Source organism: Phalangium opilio, unplaced genomic scaffold, assembly GCF_054372755.1.
Source record: "Phalangium opilio isolate 3A_F unplaced genomic scaffold, DU_Popi_V2 ptg000041l_1, whole genome shotgun sequence".
Lineage (NCBI taxonomy): Eukaryota > Metazoa > Arthropoda > Arachnida > Opiliones > Phalangiidae > Phalangium > Phalangium opilio.
The window spans coordinates 6,543,343-6,566,038 of record NW_028324165.1 but is presented as its reverse complement, the minus strand read 5'-3'; the positions used below and the strand labels follow the sequence as shown (position 1 = coordinate 6,566,038).

General features: G+C 36.7%; 1 protein-coding gene and 6 non-coding genes across 15 annotated transcripts in view; 4 read left to right on the top strand and 3 right to left on the bottom strand.

Annotated features, from left to right (window-relative positions):
• Nucleotides 1–22,696, top strand: part of LOC149679606 (uncharacterized) — a 142,138-nt gene that overhangs the window by 57,397 nt on the left and 62,045 nt on the right. For all 9 annotated transcript variants that reach the window (XR_016365847.1, XR_016365846.1, XR_016365848.1 and 6 more), the window contains exon 2: nt 12,108–12,243. Coding sequence is in view for 6 of the 9 variants with exons in the window: in XM_089835430.1 (XP_089691556.1) it covers nt 12,108–12,243 (136 nt within the window). In the remaining 3 variants the exon portion in view is untranslated. The remainder of the gene's footprint in view (nt 1–12,107; nt 12,244–22,696) is intronic.
• LOC149679620 (U2 spliceosomal RNA) lies at nt 1,555–1,746 on the bottom strand. Its single transcript, XR_016365959.1, has one exon. It is a non-coding gene; the product is annotated as a U2 spliceosomal RNA (small nuclear RNA).
• LOC149679619 (U2 spliceosomal RNA) lies at nt 4,279–4,468 on the top strand. Its single transcript, XR_016365951.1, has one exon. It is a non-coding gene; the product is annotated as a U2 spliceosomal RNA (small nuclear RNA).
• On the top strand, nt 6,118–6,307 carry LOC149679618 (U2 spliceosomal RNA). The gene has a single exon (XR_016365971.1). It is a non-coding gene; the product is annotated as a U2 spliceosomal RNA (small nuclear RNA).
• On the top strand, nt 18,683–18,872 carry LOC149679617 (U2 spliceosomal RNA). Its single transcript, XR_016365956.1, has one exon. It is a non-coding gene; the product is annotated as a U2 spliceosomal RNA (small nuclear RNA).
• Nucleotides 20,490–20,679, bottom strand: LOC149679616 (U2 spliceosomal RNA). The gene has a single exon (XR_016365958.1). It is a non-coding gene; the product is annotated as a U2 spliceosomal RNA (small nuclear RNA).
• LOC149679615 (U2 spliceosomal RNA) lies at nt 22,063–22,252 on the bottom strand. The gene has a single exon (XR_016365955.1). It is a non-coding gene; the product is annotated as a U2 spliceosomal RNA (small nuclear RNA).

The following is a 22,696-nucleotide window of genomic DNA, read 5'->3' as shown; positions in this document are numbered from 1 at the left end:
GGACCAAATATCACGTGTTCCACGACGTCAAAATTGAAATCCTGCCTAAATTGGGCCAAAACGATTTATTTTGCCTTGAGATGGCGCTATATCTACATCCGTTTTGGTCCAATAAATTGGGGGAATGAAGAGGGGAATCAAGGAATAATTTGGTACAGGTAGTTGGCGATAGCATATGGGAAACCCGGTTAGAGAACAATCCCTAGCGTTAGTTAATCCATGGTCAAACTGTATCAAGGACAACCATAAGTTCATAAGATATGTTCCATAATAAGTTTTCAAACTCTTAGTTACAAAGTGGAGCTTGTCATGAAGTGATTGAAGTAGGTCATAGATTGTAGGTAAAGCGACATACGCCTGGTGAGTTGCTGTCAAAGGCTTAGTAATTCAGACTAAATAGGACTAGATGAAAGTCCTGCAAAATTAACCACCGAGTGTAGTTAATCAATTCTCGCTTCCGTCGTTCTCGAACTAGTTATCACGAGCTGTAAGTCTCTAGCATTACGAAGCATTGGAAGTGTCAAACTTATCACATAACATATCTTATGAACTTATGATATCAGTAACATTAGGGAAATCAAGGGCGGTTTGGTTCAGTTCTTCTCAAGGTTTGGGTCTTGGGCTAACCCTTAGTCATTAAACCAATTAAGAACTTCTTATTGAATACTTGTAACCTTTATAATTAACTTCTAATTAAGCATCGTTTAATTAAAATTGAAAGTTGCAATATAACTAGTTAAAAAGAAATGCCTTCAAGGAGATGTTTTATTTGAGTGGGCATCTACGTAGACTTCAATCCGTTAAAACACCCCGGACAACGCCGGGTTTCTTAGCTAATGCAGATTTAATAAGAAACACATTTTTCTTTATATCTTAGTTACGCTTAATGTAGCGTAGTTATTTTATCTTGGGAGATCTAGGCCCCTAGTTCATCCAAGCAATAAAACCCAAAATTTTCTCACAGTCTGGATTCGAACGTGTGCAGAAACCTGGAGCTGATCTAATGCAAATCTCTTGCTGGCCACTTTAAATTAAAGATGTTTATTTGTATCAATGGCAAATAGAGATAAAAGGGAGTGAAGTAGTATGGACAGATGTCAGCAAAGAGGGTACAAAGAAGGGGGGGGGTAGTTGAAGCTATCAGCTTTGGCAAGGCATTTTTTGAGTTCTCGCTTTTCTTCTTTATTTATTTGTTATATTTTCCTCCCAACATCCGGTTCGCCGTATTTTGACCAATAAGAGTGCGGCGAAAGATGCGCGCGCACACCCGAAGCTTAGATGAAAGCTTTCAAAGCGAGAACATTCGATCAAAGCTTTTTACTCCCCCTCTTCTTACCCCCTTTGCTTGGCTGAAGTGTTCTCGCTTTGGAACTCTTTCTCTGCACTCTTATTGGTTGAAAGACAGTGAACCGGATATTAACAGGAAAATACAACCTGAGGTTAAATAAGTAATGCGAGAACTCCCACAATGCCTTTCCCAGCTAGCTCTTAACTTCAACTCCTAATCACTTCGATGTTAGCTGCTTAGTATCAGCGTGTTTAATTTTGAATTAAATATTCTGAGCCGTTCCTGAAAGTAGTGCAATATCAGGTCAACTCGTGGCGAAGTCGGGCAAGCCCGTTCAACTTCGCCCAGTTCCAAAAATCGAGTTAATATCGAAGGGTCCCAAATTAGGACCCGATCAGATATTAAGCTGATCAGAACAGATACTACACATGATCTTAGCCAAAAGGCCGAGAAGCGATACTAATTACGCGGTTAATTAAGATTAAATATTTAATTAATTGACATTAATTAATTAACTAAATATTAAACGCAACTTAGTCCGGTTAGAGATAAGAGACGGTTTAGCCGAAAAATAAAGTTTATATATTTAAAAAAAAAAGTTTATATATTTAAAAATAAGCAAGAATGACTTTGTTTATCTAACGAGAATGGAGGTTTTCAAAATATCCGGTTTTTTTAGGGGGCTAGAACTAATGAGGCCTGTTATCCTTTCGTGCTTCTTTAAATAAATAAATTCCTTCTCAAATTCCGATATAAAATGCAGCAAAAGCTTACAAAGAGAGGATGAAAATGAAAATCAAGTGATTCTTTATCGATTCTTCTACTAATTATAAGACCAATCTCCATAGTGAAACAGACTCAATAGGAAATACAGACTTAGAATTGTTTTAAAATTCGAATTTGTTTCGTAGATTCCATAGATAATTTGATATTAGCACCTCCAACCAATCTCGTAACGCCCTGCCGTATTGTTAACAAAATACACGTGGCGCCCTCTATATCTCGCGCCATGATTGAAACAATCTTTATCTAATCTCGCGCTAAATTTCATTCGACTTGGAGCACGGAATGTTTTTTTAACAAAATGACATAGTGTTTCGCGATTGGTCGGAGGTGCTAATTTCAAATTATCCATGAAATCTAATTTAAGTAATTTGAATTTTAAAATCATTCAAATGTATTTCCTGGATGTTTCCCTGTGGAGTTAGATTTTATAATTAGTAGAAGAATCGATTTAAAAAATTCACTTGATTTTCCTTTTCACCCTCCCTTTAAAGTAGCGCTAATTTCTGTTTAATAGAAACGTTCTTAGGACATGTATTCTCAAGGTGGAATGCGCTGGAGTTATTTGTGTGACCCCATTAGTCGTTAAAAATTTACAAAAGCAGCTTGGCATCAGGTTAACATTAATTGAATTCTAATTCTTTTGGACTTTACAAGCTGTTTCTGAACAAACACCCAAATCTCCCTTCGAGGGCTGAACTGGATGAGCTTCCCAGCTTTTTATATAATCATAAGTATATCATAAACTCCATAAGTATGGGGTCAAAGGATATTTGCTAAAAGCACTAAAAAGAACTTACAAAAAAAGTCCCCTGGGGTTGACCATGTTACATTTTTATTAAGGTTCTGGCCGCCATTTTAAAAGATGGCGGCAAATCGAGCCGTAAAAGCCATAAAATCCGTCTATAGGATATAGGAAACCAGTGTTCTAAATATTAATGAAATGCACGGGGGTTTTCCATAGAGAAAATTTAGGTTTCATTACTGGCCGCCATTTTAAAATATGGCGGCAAATTGAAACCCGTAAACCATAAATCCTGTCTATGGGATATAGGAAACCAGTGCACTAAATATTAAAGAAATATCGGTTGAAATGCACAGACGCTATTCCATAAACAATATTTCTCACATTTCTGGTCGCCATTTTTCAAGATGGCCGTGGATTTGAAAAATCTTTATTAGTGCGTACCTGCTTAAGAGTAACATCCCTGAAAAAATTCAGCCTTTTAGGGTAAGCCTTTTGAGCTGGGCGTCAGTCCTAATGGTGGTTTTCTCCTAGAGAGGGCGTCAGACCTTATGGTGGTTTTCTCCTAAAGAGGGCGTCCCTAGTGGCGGATTTGTCGTAATCAGAAATCACAGCCTACTGTTATCTTTATTATTACCCGCTCTAACGCGACTTGACGAAGGAAGGAAGTCGCAGCTGGCCATAAATCCATTTTATTCCGGTTTGGAGAAGAAACATTTAGATGAAGGTGGCGCTGCAATGTCTTCGATTTGGAGAGAAAGAAAATAAGCCTCTACGGTAGACCCATACTTATATATTGCAGGGAATGATATAATCGATCAAGCCTTTCCCCTGTCCCTTCAAACCCTGAAGTAGCTCTAGAACTACTCCAGAGCAAAGGGAGAACAGACACTGATACTCGAACCCAACGTAAAAAGTCAGACCCAGTTGTCAGTGACGTTAATGAAAAATTACCTTCCTTGAACACCGGGCTTTTCATGGGAAAGAAAAAGTGACTTCGCCATAGCCGCCTCTCGACTTGAGCTCCCATCTTATGGGTTTTCAAAGTGGCGCGTGCTCATAGATATCACAAATATGTTTACATCTAATCCTGGCCATTAAATTCAAGGTGGTAGGTAGTGTTAGCTGAGTTTCTTCAAAAATTGTTTTATTTTAGACAAATTTTGGTTTTCCGTAAATTTTAAGCTTCTAAACCTGTTCCACGAGAAAATACTTACTCCTTGTTCTAACTATTTAGAGAAATATAATTAAATAGTTGTTGATTAGTATTTATTAATGAATTAAGCTTCATCTAACGAAGTTTTGGAGTTTGACCATAGTTTGCCCCAAATGTAATGCGACTGGAGTTTGGGTTTAATAATCCACTCATAAACTATAATTTTCCGAGTTTAGCTTTATTATTTGTTTAATTAATTAGCCCTAATTAAATCAATATTTAATTTTAATTAACCGTTTAATTAGTATCGCTTCTCGGCCTTTTGGCTAAGATCATGTGTAGTATCTGTTCTGATCAGCTTAATATCTGATCGGGTTCCATTGGGACCCTTCGATATTAACTCGATTTTTGGAACTGGGCGAAGTTGAACGGGCTTGCCCGACTTCGCCACGAGTCGACCTGATATTGCACTACATTCAGGATCGGCTCACACCCTCAATAATTATGGTAAAAATAAACACACACTCAAAGTTAAAATGTGACCTTAGGAAGGTCAGAACTTGTGTAAAGGCCTGTTACTGGTGTTATAGTACGATCTACGTAGAACGTGTAGGGTTTGCTACAGGTCAGGTTAAACCTGGAAAAGTAAGGGAATTTCAAGAAAAGTGGACCAAAAAGGTCAGGGAAGTTTAATTATTTCAACAAAGTCAGGGAATTTCAAGAAAAGTGGACCAAAAAGGTCAGGGAAGTTTAATTATTTCAACAAAGTCAGGGAATTTAAACGAAAGTGTTTACTAAGATTACCCCTTGGAAAGGCATTAGGAAGACCCAAGTATCGTCAAGTAGAACGTGCAGGGTTTGCTACAGGTCAGGTTAAACCTGGAAAAGTAAGGGAATTTCAAGAAAAGTGGACCAAAAAGGTCAGGGAAGTTTAATTATTTCAACAAAGTCAGGGAATTTCAAGAAAAGTAGACCAAAAAGGTCAGGGAAGTTTAATTATTTCAACAAAGTCAGGGAATTTAAACGAAAGTGTTTACTAAGATTACCCCTTGGAAAGGCATTAGGAAGACCCAAGTCAGGTCAGGTAAAACCTGGAAAAGTCAGGGAATTTCAAGCAAAATGGACCGAAAAGGTCAGGGAAGTTTAATTATTTCAACTAAGTCAGGGAGTTTAAACAAAACTGTTTACTAAGATCACCCCTTGGGTCTAGAAACGTCACGGAAAATCGTTGAAAAATGTCAGGAAAAACCTTTACAACTCTGGAAATTTGAATCTGAAAATTTCGTGGCAAACCTGACATGGATTTAGTTTTATCATATATGTATGATATCTATGGGTTCGCCGAGATAGCTAGGGCGAGAGCCCACCCTCAAAATCGAAGATTGAGTCATTTAGGCCTTTTTATAGCTGCCCACTCTCCGCCCCACCGATCGAAAGTCGTTCATTGTATAACGACGGCCTTGTTTAGTGCCGCACTATACTTTCTTACTGGCCCTTCATGGTTCCCAGAATGAAACATTAAAAATTTGTAGTACCAACACTAAAGACAAATAACAGAAGGTTGCACATTTGGGCCTTGCGTAGTGCCCATGTAGTAGAGTAGAGTTTTCTATGTTAAAAAAGGAGGTAGGCATTGACAACCCTCAGTACTGGGACATTACAAGGGGTTGATATATTGCCGTCTCTGCATGCGTACTCTCATGATACAAAACGTCTACAGCGCATGCGCCAAAAAGTGAAATTGAAGGAATGGGTTTAACCCCTGTTATTTGACGCTTAGTTACATCGAAATGGTCTGTTTGATGTTAGTGGCAAAACTTAACCGTCCTATAAGCTGCTTGATTCGTAACTTTTTTTTGGCTTGTAAGTTTGCGATGAAACTTGGCATTTTGATACGACAATTTTCATGTCTAGTTTTTATTTATTTAATTTAACTAGTGTTGACTAATTAGATATATAATTTTAATTATTATTATTATTATTATTGTGTAATTAGTATAGCTTCCGGTCATGGTTAGCCTCAAAATGTAATACGACTCCAATAATTTCACGGACTATAATTTTGCGCGTTTACTTTTCTTATTTAATTCATTAATAAGCGTTAATTAATGAAATATTTTAGTTTTAATTAGACGTTTAATTAGTATCGCTTCTCGGCCTTTTGGCTAAGATCAAGTGTAGTATCTGTTCTGATCAGCTTAATATCTGATCGGGTTCCATTGGGACCCTTCGATATTAACTCGATTTTTGTAACTGGGCGAAGTTAAACGGGCTTGCCCGACTTCGCCACGAGTCGACCTGATATTGCACTACATTCAGGATCGGCTCACACCCTCAATAATTAATTCAAAAATAAACGCAATATATCTGGATGCACGGCAGTGCACCCGCCAAGTTGTCGTGCACTACCAGCAATCCTTTACCCGAAACATTTCAGCCTCATTTTGACCCCCTCTTAACTCGGTACTGGGGAATAGTACACCACTCATATTTGCACCTCAAGGGCACAGTGTTAATCCTAGGAAGTCCTCCAACTTCCAGCTTTCTAACTCATTTGGTTTCTGTGATAATCCTATGTGAAAATGACACATTATGAGACTGACTGACTGACTGACTGACTGACACATCATCAAAACCTCTAGGGCATTTCCGGTGGTGCTAGAATGATGAAATTTGGCATACTTGTACCACTAAGCATACAAGCAAAGGGAAAAGTCCCAAAAGCGGGAGTTTCCCCCTTTTAGCCCCTGAAATGGGGGTTTAAAATTAGAGTCATCATCTAAACCTCTAGGGCATTTCCGGTGGTGCTAGAATGATGAAATTTGGCATACTTGTACCACTAAGCATACAAGCAAAGGGAAAAGTCCCAAAAGCGGGAGTTTCCCCCTTTTAGCCCCTGAAATGGGGGTTTAAAATTGGAGTCATCATCTAAACCTCTAGGGCACTTCCGGTGTTGCGGGAATGATAAAATTTGGCATACAAGTATATAGGACTTAGCATACAAAGAAAGGGAAAAGTCCCAAAAGCGGGAATTTTCCCCTGTTAGCCCCTGAAATGGGGGTTTTATAATTTATATCCCCTCGTAATAGGACATTATAATTTAATTTTTTCGTCCTTTAATATTAATATTTTTTACTAATATGATTCTTTCGTATTATTGCAAAATTTATGTTTTTTACATAATGTTTTAGTAATTAAATTTTTTACTCATTTCCTTTTCATTTCGTCTGAAATGGTTCTAAGCGTGTTTTGATTCATTTAGTTTTTACCTCTCCGAGTGACGTATGTCACGGAGAGGTTCTAATTTCGACGTGTCTGTCTGTCTGTGTGTCTGTCTGTTGTTATACCCACGTGACCGCGTTCGCAGTTTGCAAATCGGAGCAAACGTGTTCTCAATTTCCGGACCGCATTTCCCGGAAATTGTATTCCACTCCATTGCCTGTCTAACACCACCAGCCTCTGGTCTTTGTCCATCCCACACGGACACCAGTCTGTACACAGTGGCTTCTAATCACCACCGTCTTCTGGTCTTGTCCATCCCACATGGACACCAGTCTGTACACCTGGCTTCTAACACCACCATCTACTGGTCTTCCGTCTATTCCACATAGACACCAATCTGTCTCATTTGCTTTTACTCCATTATCATCGTTTGGTTTTAGGATATACGCGGCGATCAGCTAGGGTTACGAGAAACGTCTAGCCTCCCTAAGGTGGGATCGCCACCAAAGGTTTTCGCAATTGCGCATTTTCCTTACTATTATAATGGAAACGAATCGTATATATACCCCAAAATTTGAAGAAAGCGGGCTAGAGGGGTACCCTTCACTTTAAACGTCAATATTAGCAAAGTTTGAGATGATAATAGGTATAACTTTATTTTCAACGATTTAACTATTATTAATGTTAATTATTGAAGATTAAAATAATTAAAAATAGTTATATTTATTTAAATATTAAAGATAATCTTGTTTCTCAACTCAAAATTAATACGGAAAGAGTTAAAAAGCAGTCTATGTTTTTACCTCTCCGAGTGACGTATGTCACGGAGAGGTTCTAATTTCGACGTGTCTGTGTGTGTGTGTGTGTGTGTGGGTGTGTGTGTGTGTGTGTGTCTGTCTGTTGTTACACCCACGTGACCGCGTTCGCAGTTTGCAAATCGGAGCAAACGTGTTCTCAATTTCCGGAAATTTCGAAAATTGTATTACACTTACAGGCTATTACTCCATTGCCTGTCTAACATCACCAGCCTCTGGTCTTTGTCCATCCCACATGGACACCAGTCTGTACACACTGGCTTCTAATCACAATCATCTGCTGCTCTTTGTCCATCCCACACGGACACCAGTCTGTACACACTGGCTTCTAATCCCCACCCTCTTGTGGTCTTTGTCCATCCCACATGGACACCAGTCTGTCCACACTGGCTTCTAATCACCACCGTCATCTGCTCTTTGTCCATCCCACATGGACACCAGTCTGTACACCTGGCTTCTAACACCACCATCTTCTGGTCTTTGTTTTTGTCCATCCCACATGGACACCAGTCTGTACACACTGGTTTCTACACACCACCATCTTCTGGTCATTGTTTTTGTCCATCCCACATGGACACCAGTCTGCACACCTGGCTTCTACTCCATCATCATCGTTAAGGTTAAGACATACGCGGCGATCGGCCAGGGTTACGAGAAACGTCCGGCCTCCCTAAGGTGGGGCTTCCACCAAAGGTTCACGCAATTGCGCTGTTCTTATCCATGGCTGCGATTCGAAACCCTTATATACTACCTATTTTAGTAAGGCGAAGCAACCGGCGTATGCTTCATTTCAAACGCCAATATTAGTCAAGTCTCTCAAGAATGTTTAATTGTTCTTTTTTAAAACGATGTAACGTTCAATAAGGCGAATAACTAACGAAGAAAATATTAAATATTAATTATATTTATTTTAATATTTAAGATAATCTTGTTTCTCAATTCAAAATTAATACGGAAAGAGTTAAAAGCAGTCTATGTTTTTGTCTGTATGTGTCCGTCCGTTGTTACAGTAGTGCGCTGCGTTAGAAGTTCGTTTTGTTTTGATGTGTAAAGAAATCCAACACAACCATAATATTCCCTTTATCCTTAATATAAACTGAATATGTGGAAATATTTTTCGTAATTATGATGCATTTAGTACTTTTGTAGCTTTAAAGCTCTATTTCATTTTGATATTCCAAAGATTTTTTTAATATTATTATTTAAAATGGATGTTTATATATTACTTAAGCTATACTACATCTGTTTATAGCATAATCCTTTCTAAAATCATAGTGAATACAAGCACAACGCTGCTATGTTGGTCAAATGAACTCTTATTTGTCAATAGGCCTAGTGAACCAAAAAGTAAAAGTTTGGGTTTGGTTTTCGTTTCTGTATGCAGAGACATTAACGGTTCAGAGTGAGCCGAAAGTTAAATACACTTTTAAATAATTAGGCTTAGATTTATAATCATGGTGGAAATCTGGGTCGCGTTCAGCAGAGCTTCGCGTTGCTGAACGCGGCCCAGGGATTTTGTTTTAGAATTTTGACGTCACGGTGCTTAGCGCTGAGCTAGCGCGGTCTTCAAAGAAAATAGTCTGCTTTTTTGATAACGTGACGTAAAACGCGTAGTTCTCAGCTTGGCGAAAAAACCATGGAGGAATTAATACAAATAGCTCTATGGGACTATAGCTATTTAATTGGCGTGAAACCAGTTGATCACGCGAGAATTTTAAGAGATATGTTAGTTTCTAATTTTAATTATAAAAGTTGTTATCTATCTCTATAAATATGTTATCCTACAATTTTTGTTAAGCCTTGGTACCTTGCACGCTTTATTGCGCTAGCGTCATTTATAAAACGCCGATGACCCGTTTTTCCCCCATCGGATGATTTTAATGTGTACAAGTATATCATTATTGGATGTAAAATGTCGTCTGATTTACAGTAAATTTGCTATGCTTTGTATACTGCTTTAATATTTCATAAATTTTAACTTAAGAAACATTTCCATATCTGGGTAAATAAGTTTGTAAGTAGTCGTCTTGACTCGGAGAGGTAATATTTTGGTTTTCCCAACTTGTTGTCTGTGTGTGTCCGTCCATTGTTACACTAGTGCGTCGCGTTAGCAGTTAGCCTTGTGTTGATGTGTTAAGAAATCATACAGAACCTTAATATTCCCTTTTTCCATAATATAAAGTGAATATGTGGAAGTATTTTTCGTAATTATGATGCATTTAGTACTTTTGTAGCTTTAAAGCTCTGTTTCATTTTGATATTCCAAAGATTTTTTTTAATATTGTTATTTGAAATGGCTGTTTATATATTACTTAAGCTATACTACATCTGTATATAGAATAATCCTTGGTTTAGTGATCTCATGAAGAACACTAAGACCTAGACTCCGGCGGGTATATTAAGTATAATCCACAATAGGCTTAGTGAAACAAAGAGTAAATAATTGATGCCTGAGGTGAAGTAAACTTTGGGCTTTGATTTTCGTGTCTGAAATGAAGAGACATCAACGGTTCAGAGTGAGCCGAAAGTTAAATACACTATTAAATAATCAGGTTAAGATTTTATAATTGAAGAAAAGATCATGGTGGCAATTAGAATAGTGAAAGGGCTAATGGTAAACGGGTAGTAGCTACAGACTTTTTATTCTCTTTATGGTGCGCATTGACTATTAGTGCGTCTAGCTACAATTTAGCTTTGGTGTTATTTAACGTTAACATTCATGTTGGCAAACTAAGAATATTGTTGAGGTGAGACGAGACGATAGTGTTTACACTGCAAACCAGTTGTGAATGTAGCTATCAGAATATACGGTAAACAGCTGAAGCGTAGACTTCATTTCCTGATCTTTTCCCCATTGACTGATTTCCATGTGTCCAAGATTTATCCTTATTGGATGTAAAATGTCGTCTGCTTTACTGTATTATTCGCTATGCTTGGAATACTGCTTCAATATTTCGTAAATTTTTACTTCAAAAAAGAGAAATAATTCCATATCTAGGTAAATAAGTTTGTAGTAGTAGACCTCTTGACTCGGAGAGGTAATATTTTGGTTTTCCCAACTTGTCTTAAATCTATTCTGTTGATTAAAAGTGTTACTTGCCACAATATTGTGTTCTTCGAATAGAAATACGGTTAACAATTATCACAGCCTGAGGAAAAAAAAAGTTGAAAAAGGCAAAGCCAAGTAAAACTCTTGGAAAGAACAAATAAAAATCTAAAAGTACAAATGTTTATTTCACTTCATAATCCTACTTCTATAAATCTACAAGAACATGTACGTACAAAAAGGAGTGAAATCTCAACAAAAACATCTCTGTAAAAATATGCCAAGTTGTTTGGCCGTAAAAAGAAGTGAGATCTAAAATACGGCCAAGTTATTATCTCCAGGTGAACCAACATTTTATTCGACTTAAAACTTCTCAAGAATGTTTTTCTGACTTGGCCATTAGCATTCAAACTTGCATCCTTCTTCTTTGCACCCGTGAAGGTTAATAACGGAAATTACAAGTTTAACCACAAAGGCTTATCAAGAATATTTAACCAATTTGATTTAATATTTTAATTTCGATCCATATCTGGAATTAAACGAATCCTTGATATGCAAATGGCCAAGTCAGAAAAACATTCTTGAGAAGTTTTAAGTCGAATAAAATGTTGGTTCACCTGGAGATAATAACTTGGCCGTATTTTAGATCTCACTTCTTTTTACGGCCAAACAACTTGGCATATTTTTACAGAGATGTTTTTGTTGAGATAAAGGATAGACCCAACTGATGATTTAGGTAGGCTTACTTACTTAAAGCTAACAGTGACCGGGAACCCTTGAATTTAGGGCAGTTTTTGAAATCCGGGGTTGGTGTGTTATGTCGCGTTGCTAATCGCATTTATCGTGTTTCCATGGTATTCTACGGGAGGGCGTTATTTTAAAAAAGTGTTTCTCTATCTCAATGGCGACATGAATCACACATTCATCTCTCCATGTGGCTTGGCTACAATTATTTATACAATACTTCTCGAACACTAACCATTTCGGGTTCATGACCTTAGGTCTGCAAAAAGAATATAATATTTAAATTTGTGTTATGTTTTTATTTGTAGAGAGGAACCACGCCGCCAAATATGTCCGATTTGCCAACAGACAGAATTGAGAGCGGACAACACCAACAAATGCACTAATTGTAGCCGAGGATGTTGTCCAAACTGCGGCATTTCCGTTCCAACTGGTGATCCCAGGGTAAGTGTGAACTCGCCTCTCCTATCTGGACTTCATTTAAAGGTCCAGTGTTATTTAAATCGTAAAATTTTAAACACGTATATTACTTAGTGGTTAGTGCCTGGAATACATATAGCTAATAGGATTCATTGTGTAGGAAATTTTCACTCAACGTATCTAGGCAGCTTTTATTGTGGGAAGAGCTAGACTAATCATTATGTATGACGAATTTTATCTAGCGAATAATATATCTCGCTGACCACGCTCTACTACCAATCAATGAAATGCTAATCACGTGACATTACTCAAACAATTGCTGAAAGTGACGTATTTTCACAATCCAAAAACAAAGGCTTAACGAATATTTAATGTATTATTAAGCTTGTAACAATCTTTTCTAAATTCAAAACAAGGCTTAGAGGAGTATTTAATTAATTTAGACCCTAGCAGCAACGGACTTCTTTTTTGTAGTGGTTTATTACCGTCTAAAGGATTATTTTTTTTATCACTACTAAGTTTCCAAAAGTTCATATCAAAGGGAATTGCTTGGGAAATTGTACCTAAAAACTTCTTACTTAATTCCTCTAAAGCCTGGTTTTCACTGCCGAAAATTTCACGGAACAGCAAAAATAAATCCGCAAAATTTTGCGGAAAATTCCTTTAAAAAACGGCGGCAAAACTTTTCACTAAAACCTGTAATATGAAAGAGTGCGAGCTCGTGGAGACCAAGGCTTACAATTTATGTTGAAAATGCACCAATAGCAACCTATGGATTTTCTTAGAATTTATTGTCTTTGTTAAAACGTTCATTTTTATCATGTAACTAACGATTAAGCCTAACTTCTTTAACAAATCGTTAACTATAGAGCTATTTCAGAGGGGGTAATGGCTACGTCACCCATGCTATTTGCCCATAGAGAAAACCCTCACAAAATGTCCGCCCTACACTCAAAGGCAGGCCCAATTTTCGTAGCAGACGAAATTTTTCCCCCACTGAAATAGCTCTATACATTTTTAGAAATCTAATTCTACAACACAAACGCCTTCAATTAAAAACAAAAATGGCGTCGAAAAAAACCTCGAGAACTGACCAAAACCAAGCCTATGACGTCACGCATTCGTCGATTCCTATTGGCCACCGCTTTCCTCGCCGTAAAATTTTGCGGAAAAATAGAAAACCAATTCCGTATTTGCCGCTCAGAAAACGCGGAAATTTTGCGGCATGCATGTTACTTCTGAAAAAACGGCGCGTTTTGGGCCAGTGAAAACCAGGCTTAAGCCCCCCTGCCTCCCCGTTTAATCCCGATATTAAATCTATATGAAACAAGAAAAGCTGGTAAAAGTTATAACCTTTTGCGGAGATAAAAAAATTGTATCGAATTTCTAGGTTTATTTCTCTCTCTTTTACAAAGGCCGTACGTCCTCAATTTTTATTGATAAATCAGCGCGTTGCCCTTAGCAACGGATCGCGCCATCCTACGAATACTAAATCATTTTTCGGTCACCTTGTGTATGTATGTAATATTTCTAGCAATACTCATGTGGGATGCTTTTTAGATTCCTTGGATAAAGGGATTGTGCAAAACTTCCTAAGATACGTGTAAATGAAAGGCCGTATTGATTTCATTGTAACCCTATAATAATTTCTATAAGTGTAGGTCGAAGGGATATTTCGGATTCTTTTTTAAAAGACTGGAGGGGCGTTACTAGTGGGCAGTGTTGTTCCTTAGATTTTTGGGAACGTACTTTCCCCAATAGTAAAACGTACTACCCCAGTGGGAGGCTTTTTGAATACGTACTTTTCTCCCTTTGGGGGTATTAAAATTTCCTTCCCCCTCCACGAAAGGCTTTTGGTGCCATCTTGCGGCGTAATTTTCGTCTCATAGACGCTAATGTTAAAAAATGGAATTTGAAAATGTACTTTCAAACATCAAAATTTACTTTTCGTACTGAAGATTTTAAAATGTACTAAAAAAGTACAATTGTACTACCAAGAACAACAAGTAGTGGCTTAAAGTGGCGACCCCGTGACATTAAACAATTTTGTTACGAGCTTGGAGTTGTTAGCAGATCTTTTCTCAACCAGTTCGTCACCAAGTCTAATTTTTCGTATATCCGATCTTAAACTAGAGTTTCGGACGTAGCTGCAAGCCCCAAACGTCATTGTAAACTCTATAATTGTAGAAAATCTTTCGTAGCCAATACTAGATCGGAACTGATATCGGATATTTTCGTAACCACTTCTTCTTCAAACTTGTTTTTCGTGTACGCAATTTTAGCCAATAACTGGACGAAGCGCGAAGACGCAAAGGTACGCTGTGATCGTCATAATTACACCACCCTTTTCAAAACCAATACTAGCTCTTCGCAATTAGCTTATCGATTCTCAACCAGTTCCTCACCAAGCGTGGTTTTCGTGTACACAATCTTAGCCAATCGCTGGACGAATCGCGAAGACGCAAAGGTACGCTGTGATCGTCATAATTGTACCACCCTTTTCAAAACCAATACTAGCTCATCGAAGTTAGCTAATCTTTTCTCAACCAGTTCCTCACCAAACGTGTTTTTCGTGTATCCAACCTCCACTAGCTAACTAACACACACACAAACACACACCCGAGACGATTCATAAGTCCGTTCGTTTTCTAAAATTACAAGTAGATAAGAAAAATTAAACCCAATTTCAAATTCACTCTCAAATCCCCCAAAATCGGTGGTACCGTATAATTGCGGAAGGAAAGCGTGGTACCTCAATCCCTAATTTTTGAAGCCGGGCTCGGTCGCCACCCCAGACCAGGGTTTTGAGAATTTAATTAGATCGAGTGCGCTTTCCGCTTTGATTAGAAATTCGGTTTTCGGTTCAGAATTAAATTTTGTGGGACTATAGGCGCGTCGATCCTCGAATCTTTTGTCTGTTCCGGAGTCTAACAGGGTTTATACAAGACCTGGAATACCCGAAAATGTCACGAAAATTGAAATTAACCAGAAAAAGTTCAGTGAAAAGTCAGGGAAGTTGAATATGGGCTAAAAAATGTCAGTGAAATAGACCTAAGTGAGGAATTGAAATTGAAAATTGGCCAAAGTAAGGAATTTAATGGAAATAGGTCAAAATAAGGTCCGGCAAATTTAAAATAGGTTAAAAAAGGTCAAGGAAAAGTTCGGGAAATTTAAAATAGGCCAAAGTGAGAAATTGAATGAAAATAGGTCAAAAAAGGTCAAGGAAAAGTTCGGGAAATTTAAAATAGGCCAAAGTGAGAAATTGAATGAAAATAGGTCAAAAAAGGTCAAGGAAACGTCCGGGAAATTGAATATAGGCCATAATAAGGAATTGAATGAAAATAGGCCAAAAAAGGTCAAGGAAAAGTCCGGGAAATTGAATATAGGCCAAAGTTAGGAATTTAATTAAAATAGGTCAAAATAAGATTAAGGAAAAGTCTGGGAAATTTAAAATAAGCCAAAGTTAGGAATTGAATCAAAATAAGATCAAGGAAAGTCTGGAAATTGAAAATAGGCCGAAGTTAGGAATTGATTTAAAATAGGTCAAAATAAGGTCAAGGAAGAGTCTGGGAAATTCAAAATAGGCCAAAGTAAGGGATTGGAACTGAAAATAGGACGAATTAAGGAATTGAAATATAAAATAGGCCAAAGTATTTAATTGAAATAAGGCCAAAGTAAGAAATTGAAATTGAAAATAGGCCGAAAAATTCAGGCAAAAATCAGCGATATATAAAATAGTCCAAGAAGGCCAGGGATAAATCAGGGATATATAAAATAGTCCAACAAGGTCAGGGAAAAGATCAGGGATACATAAAATTGTTCACCAAAGTCAGAGAAAAAACAGGGATACATAAAATTGTCCACCAAAGTCAGAGAAAAAACAGGGATACATAAAATTGTCCACCAAAGTCAGTGAAAGTCCTGGAAACTGAAAATGGGTCAACAAGGTCATGGATAAGTCCCGGAAATTGAAAATAGGCCGAAAAGATCAAGTAAAATTAGGGAATTGTAAATTTTCCAAAAATGCCAGGGAAAATTAAATCAGGGAAATTGAAAATTAAACCAAAGGTTTAGGGAACTTCAGGAAAATTGAAAATTAGCCCAAAATAATGCGGAAAAGTCAGAGAAATTGTGAAACTCGAGATAACAATATTGAAATAGCAGTTCTGACACTTTTTCCCAAAAATATTAGTAACACTATAGTTCTCTACGCTAAATATTGAATAAAATACGAAGATTGTTACGTCAGGGAATGTAATTCCTTAAATTTTGTAGGAACCCTGTATCAGATATATTCGGCGATGGTGGGGGGGGTGAAGGGGTTGCAAATCGCCTAGCTTTAAAGATATTAAAAGACGAAGCGCGTTAATTTCTAGAAGAGCGTTGCAAATTTTAAATACTATATAAGGAATCCAGGTGTAGGTGTTCCCGGTAGCTCTTACTCGAAATTGCTTAGTAAATGAGATGGCTTTCCTATATGGAATATTGATTTTCTTTTAAGAACCGCGCGCGAGCGCTAGCCTACTGTTCGCTATTCTTTCATTAACAGATTGAAATTCTTACGTGGGTTTGCTTATATTTGTCTTGGAGTAAGTAATGTAGGCATAGTATACCCAGGGAGGAGAGACTTGAGAGGGAGTAATAAAGTGAATAGGCGAGTTCGTTCGCTTCGTGGCTAAACTAGTTTCTCTCCGGCGCTGGCTCTGCCACTCGTCGCGGTGTCCGCGCGCATGCGTCAACTTTAAAAACCGGCTTCGAACTGGAGGGGAAGGTTGTTTTTGAATATCCGTCATGGAAGAAGTGTTGTTGGCGGTAGTAAACGACGTCACTCGCGCCTGCGCGTTAGCTAAAATAGTGGAACGGAGATAGAAATTCCTACCCTCACTTTTTTTCATTTTACCATTTGTATGACGTTTTTTTAGCATTAGATCAACACTCCCTCTCAAGTCTCTCCTCCCTGGTATACCTAGACAAATATTACTTAGGTGCTCGTGTGTATTTCAGAGAGTGCTTTGTTCATAAGCACAGTGATAATTTTATAAGAAATGTTCCATTAGTATGACACTACCTGTACTTCGTAGTGCTAAGAGACTTACAGCTCGAGATAACTAGTTCGAGAACGACGGAAGCGAGAATTGAAGTCCTACACTCGGTGGTTAATTTTGCATGCACGACTTCTATCTAGGTCCTATTTAGTCTGCATTACTAAGCCTTTGACAGCAGCGCCTCACCAGGCGTCGCTTTACCTCGAATCTATGACCTACGATACTCGACTAGCTCCAGTTTCTAAGTTACCAGTGAAAAACTTATGGGGAACATATCTTTGAACTTATGGTACAGTGCAGGGTTCTATATGCGTGATTTTGAGTGGAAAATGTTTTTTATATTTTTCCCTATGGGTCACCGTTTACTAGCTATGATTGGATTGCTTTAGGAATGGCCCCTTAATTAAATTAGAAATCATTGTCTGCTCAGTATCTTACTTAAATTTAAGGGATCACCCCTAAAACACACTAATCATAACTCTTAAACGGTGCTGGATGTTTGGTCAAAATGCTAAGGGTCACAATTTACGAGTTATAATTCGGGTGTTTTAGGGATGACCCCTTAATCAAATTAACCATTGGCCCATTGTCTCCTCAGTTTCTTAATTAAATTTAAGGGGTCATTCCTAAAACATTCTGATAATTACTCGGAAACGCTACTGCCCATTTTGTCAAAATGTCTTAGTACATTTTCTGTTCAAAATCTCACATACATTTTTGATTTTACCATAAATTTTTTGAACACCCTGTATTTAATCAAATTCTTGTTCTAACTACTGGTTCTTAGTGTTGTGTCATTGTACCCAAGTTTCATCAAAATCTCTGTCAAGTTTAACATTATTAGAATTACATTAACCACACGTAGATATTAATGTGACGAATTCGTAATTTTCTTGTTTTCCATCTCAAATGGCGATAATCGAATACTTTGATCTTGGAATAATGGATTTAAGTCTTAATTGATTTTATCAATAATTCTAATCAAGGCCACTAAAAGCCGTCTAAGAGCTTTCTAAGACTTTTCGAAATTAGATATATTTTGCAATTAAATAGTAGCTTTTATATTAAATATACGAAACGTAACTTCAGTAGTTTTCAAATTAATTCTTATATATTTGGGTATCAAAGTGTGTTTGTTTGATACAGGCATAACTGACTGATTTATCAAAAATATAGTGCAAAATTTCTTTGATTATCATTTTTGTTTCTTATTTGTTTAGTTAATTAATTTGCGTTAATTAGTTAAATATTTAGTCTTAATATTACTTTTGGTTAATTCTTGATTTTTTTTTCTAAGAACGATAAAAATTTTCCTTTAAAATTTTATCAACTCGCGAGACTAAGAGAGATTACTTATTTAGTTAATTATCAACCGTTAATTAATTAAATATTTAAGCTTAATTAACCGTGTAATAAGTATCGCTTCTCGGCCTTTTGGCTAAGATCATGTGTAGTATCTGTTCTGATCAGCTTAATATCTGATCGGGTTTCATTGGGACCCTTCGATATTAACTCGATTTTTGGAACTGGGCGAAGTTGAACGGGCTTGCCCGACTTCGCCACGAGTCGACCTGATATTGCACTACATTCAGGATCGGCTCACACCCTCAATAATTAATTCAAAATTAAACACTTAAATAAACACCTAATGCATTAATCCACCTCCAAATTCAGTCTTTACAAAGCATCAGGTGTAGTTGAATCAAAAACGTTCTATCTGGCTCAAAAGCACGGCTAACTCTCAGCTCTCAAACGAACGTTGTTCTTTATATCTAACCGGTCTTTTCGGTACGTTCTGCTGAACGCACGTTTTAGGTTTCGATTTAAACAATTAACCCATTGGAAAAATGTTATGTGGGTCGGTAATTTTTCGGAAAATTGCCTTCTTTAAAAATTACGGTTAAATTTCAAATCTCTATTTTTACCTAATAATGAATACTCCTTATTGTTTGGTTGATCCAAGTTTATAGTCTTTAGAACGAGTATAGTCGGGTTCTTCCGGTATATTTGCGTATTAATTTGGTGTCTGCGAACGTGCAGCTCGCTTATTTTATACATAGTGATAGTATCCTTATTACTTTAGCCATTCCATTTCGAGTAATTAGTTTGTATAGTATTAATGGAATATCTCAGTGATACCTTTCACGCTAGCCATAGCCCATAGTGCTATATATTTCATAGAGGAATGAATAGATTTAGATACAAAATTTGTTTCTCAAAAGGGTCAAGTTCGCATTAGTCTATCTTTAGTAAGTAACATAATTAAATTGAGTCTTTAGAAGTGAGTTTTTGTACCCGCAGCGTTGCTCGCGTGTAATAAGAACTTCCATCAAAATGATATAAAGAATTGGTAGATTTTACTGATGACTAACATTTTTGTAGCACCCTAGGAGCGAAGGCACTCGGCCTTGCCCGTCGGGATGCATTTTTTATTACATTTCACGCGGACGTTATTCCATAAAGAAGGGTTTTTAAGTTTTTGGCCGCCATTTAAAAAGATGGCAACAAATAGAACCCAAAAGACCATTCAGCCCGTCTATAGGTTAAAGGAAACCAGTGTACTAAGTATTTGCGAAATCGGTTAAAACGCGCGGACTTTGTTGCATATAGAGAAGATTTTTTACATTACGGGGCGCCATTTATTAAGATGGCGGCGGGTTGGAAAAATCTTTCTTAGTACGCGCCTACTACTTATGTGTAACGTTCCTGCAAATTTTCAGGGCAGTCAATCAATCAGTCAGTCAGGACTTTGATTTATATAGATATATAGATAGTTTGACAAGAAATGCAAGTAATGAACATAGCAAATATAAGTATGCCGGTTTCAATTGCTTGATTACAACCGAGGGGTTAGTAACTTGAATAATGAGGTGTACAAAATGGCAGAAATCGATTACTTGATTTCTAGAATTCTTGGAAAATCATAATTGGGGGTAATCAACGGTAATCAGAAACCCCCCATAATGACTGGAAATCACATAAAATCTTTGGAAAATCGGAAATAATCACATGATTTACAAGTAATAAATGAAAAATTTGGTAGAACTCCGAATCTTTAAATCCTTTAACTTTTTAATCGAGAAAAAAACCCTTGAGTTTTATTATCCGAGTTGAAGTCGAACTTAACATCTCTTCAAAGTATACGTGTAATTCACCTAGGCGATTTCTTCTCTTGTAACCGTATAATAATTAGTGTAATAGGGTTTATTTTTGATTTGATTGTTGAGGGTGTGAGCCGATCCTGAATGTAGTGCAATATCAGGTCGACTCGTGGCGAAGTCGGGCAAGCCCGTTCAACTTCGCCCAGTTCCAAAAATCGAGTTAATATCGAAGGGTCCCAACGGAACCCGATCAGATATTAAGCTGATCAGAACAGATACTACACATGATCTTAGCCAAAAGGCCGAGAAGCGATACTAATTACACGGTTAATTAAGATTAAATATTTAATTAATTAACGCTAATTAATTAACTAAAGATTGAACGGAACTTAGTCCGGTTAGAGATAAGAGACGGTTTAGTCGAAAGAGAAATTTGTACATTTAAAAATAAGCAAGATTGACTTTGTTTATCTAACGAGAATAGAGGTTTTCAAAATATCCTCGGCTAATTAAGATTAAATATTTCATTAATTAACGCTTATTAATTAATTAAATAAGGAAGTTGATTACGAAAAATTATAGATTATCTTGAATCTAATAATTATTTAGAAGGATTATTAGTTTAAATACTTCGTAATTAACTGTATTAATTAATGTAAGCAAAATTACGGAAATATGAAATTACGTAAATTAAGAATACATTAATTTGTTTTTACTACAAATAATGGCGCGATTAAAACTGGTTAGAGAAATTTACTTTAAATAAAGAGTCGGAGAAAAACCTGGAAAAGTTAGGGAATTTTGAAATAAATAAAAGTTTTAGACAACTCCGACTCTTCAAATCCTTCAACTTTTTATTCAAAAAAAGGGGAGTTTTAAAACCATAGTTGAATGCGGACGTTATATCTCCTTGAATAAAACGCGTAATTCAGCCAATGTGATCTCTTTTCTTGAACCTACTTTTACGCCGGATAATAATTAGTGTAATCGTGTTTAATTTTGAGTTAATTATTGTGAGCCGATCCTGAATGTAACCGCCCATAAAACCCGCATAGAAATTAACATGGGATTTACGTATTCCAAGTAGTAACCATGGATTATTTGCTAGCTTTTGAAATATTGTCTTTACCCAAGGTCTGTATATGCGCAAAAAATTGGGCACCGGTCGATTCAGCTTGTCATGTTTCACGGGATAGAATAATTATAATATTAATAATAATCAATTATAATTATTATGATCAATAGTTTGCACTAATTAATATACTAGAATAGTTATTGTTATTTTGTACCATGTGCAGGCACCTGAAATAAAACTTTATTCCAACTTCCAAAGTAATTAAACAGTCTGTGAAATAAATGGATTTTATGAAATTTACTGTGCCTATATTTATATTTATTTTTACTCTTATAAACACATTAACCGATCAACTAAAATTCATAATTAAAAAATACTCGCACAAAAATTATTTGTACAACATTTGCACTATAACGCTGTTTCTGAAAAGACTGGATGGCTGACAGACATACGTAAGAGATTTTATAAACCCCTCCGTGCTAGCTTTGTAAACCAACGCGCTGGTTGTCTGGAAAATCGAAAACTCGACGCGAGAAAAGCGCGTATGGGCCCCCCTGGTCTTTACCCAATAGTTTTTCTACCAAACCAGTGAATATTGTAAATGCGTTTAATTTTGAATTATTAGGTGTGAGCCGATCCCGAATGTAGTGCAATATCAGGTCGACTCGTGGCGAAGTCGGGCAAGCCCGTTAAACTTCGCCCCATTTCAAAAATCGAGTTAATATCGAAGGGTCCCAATGGAACCCGATCAGATATTAAGCTGATCAGAACAGATACTACACATGATCTTAGCCAAAAGGCCGAGAAGCGATACTAATTACACGGTTAATTAAGCATAAAAATTTATTTAATTAACGCTAGTTAATTAGCCAAATAGTAGAATTTAAATGCTCAAAATTATAGAAAGATTTATGTAACTAAAAGCACGAATTCGACAGTGACTACAACAGTATTCATTCATGGGTATATGAGGGATCAATTAAGCAGCATATTTGTTTAATTTACGAGTATATTGACTAATTCATCGTGTTTTCGTGATTAATTGATGTGCTTGTATGATTAATTTATGTGCTTTTATGATTAATTCGTGTGCTTGTATCAATAATTCATCTATTTGTATGATTAATTTATGTGCTTGATTGGTTTATTCGTGTGTTTGTATGATTAATTCATGTGCTTGTATGATTAATTCATGTGCTTGTATGATTAATTCATGTGCTTGTATGATTAATTCATGTGCTCGTATGTTTAATTCA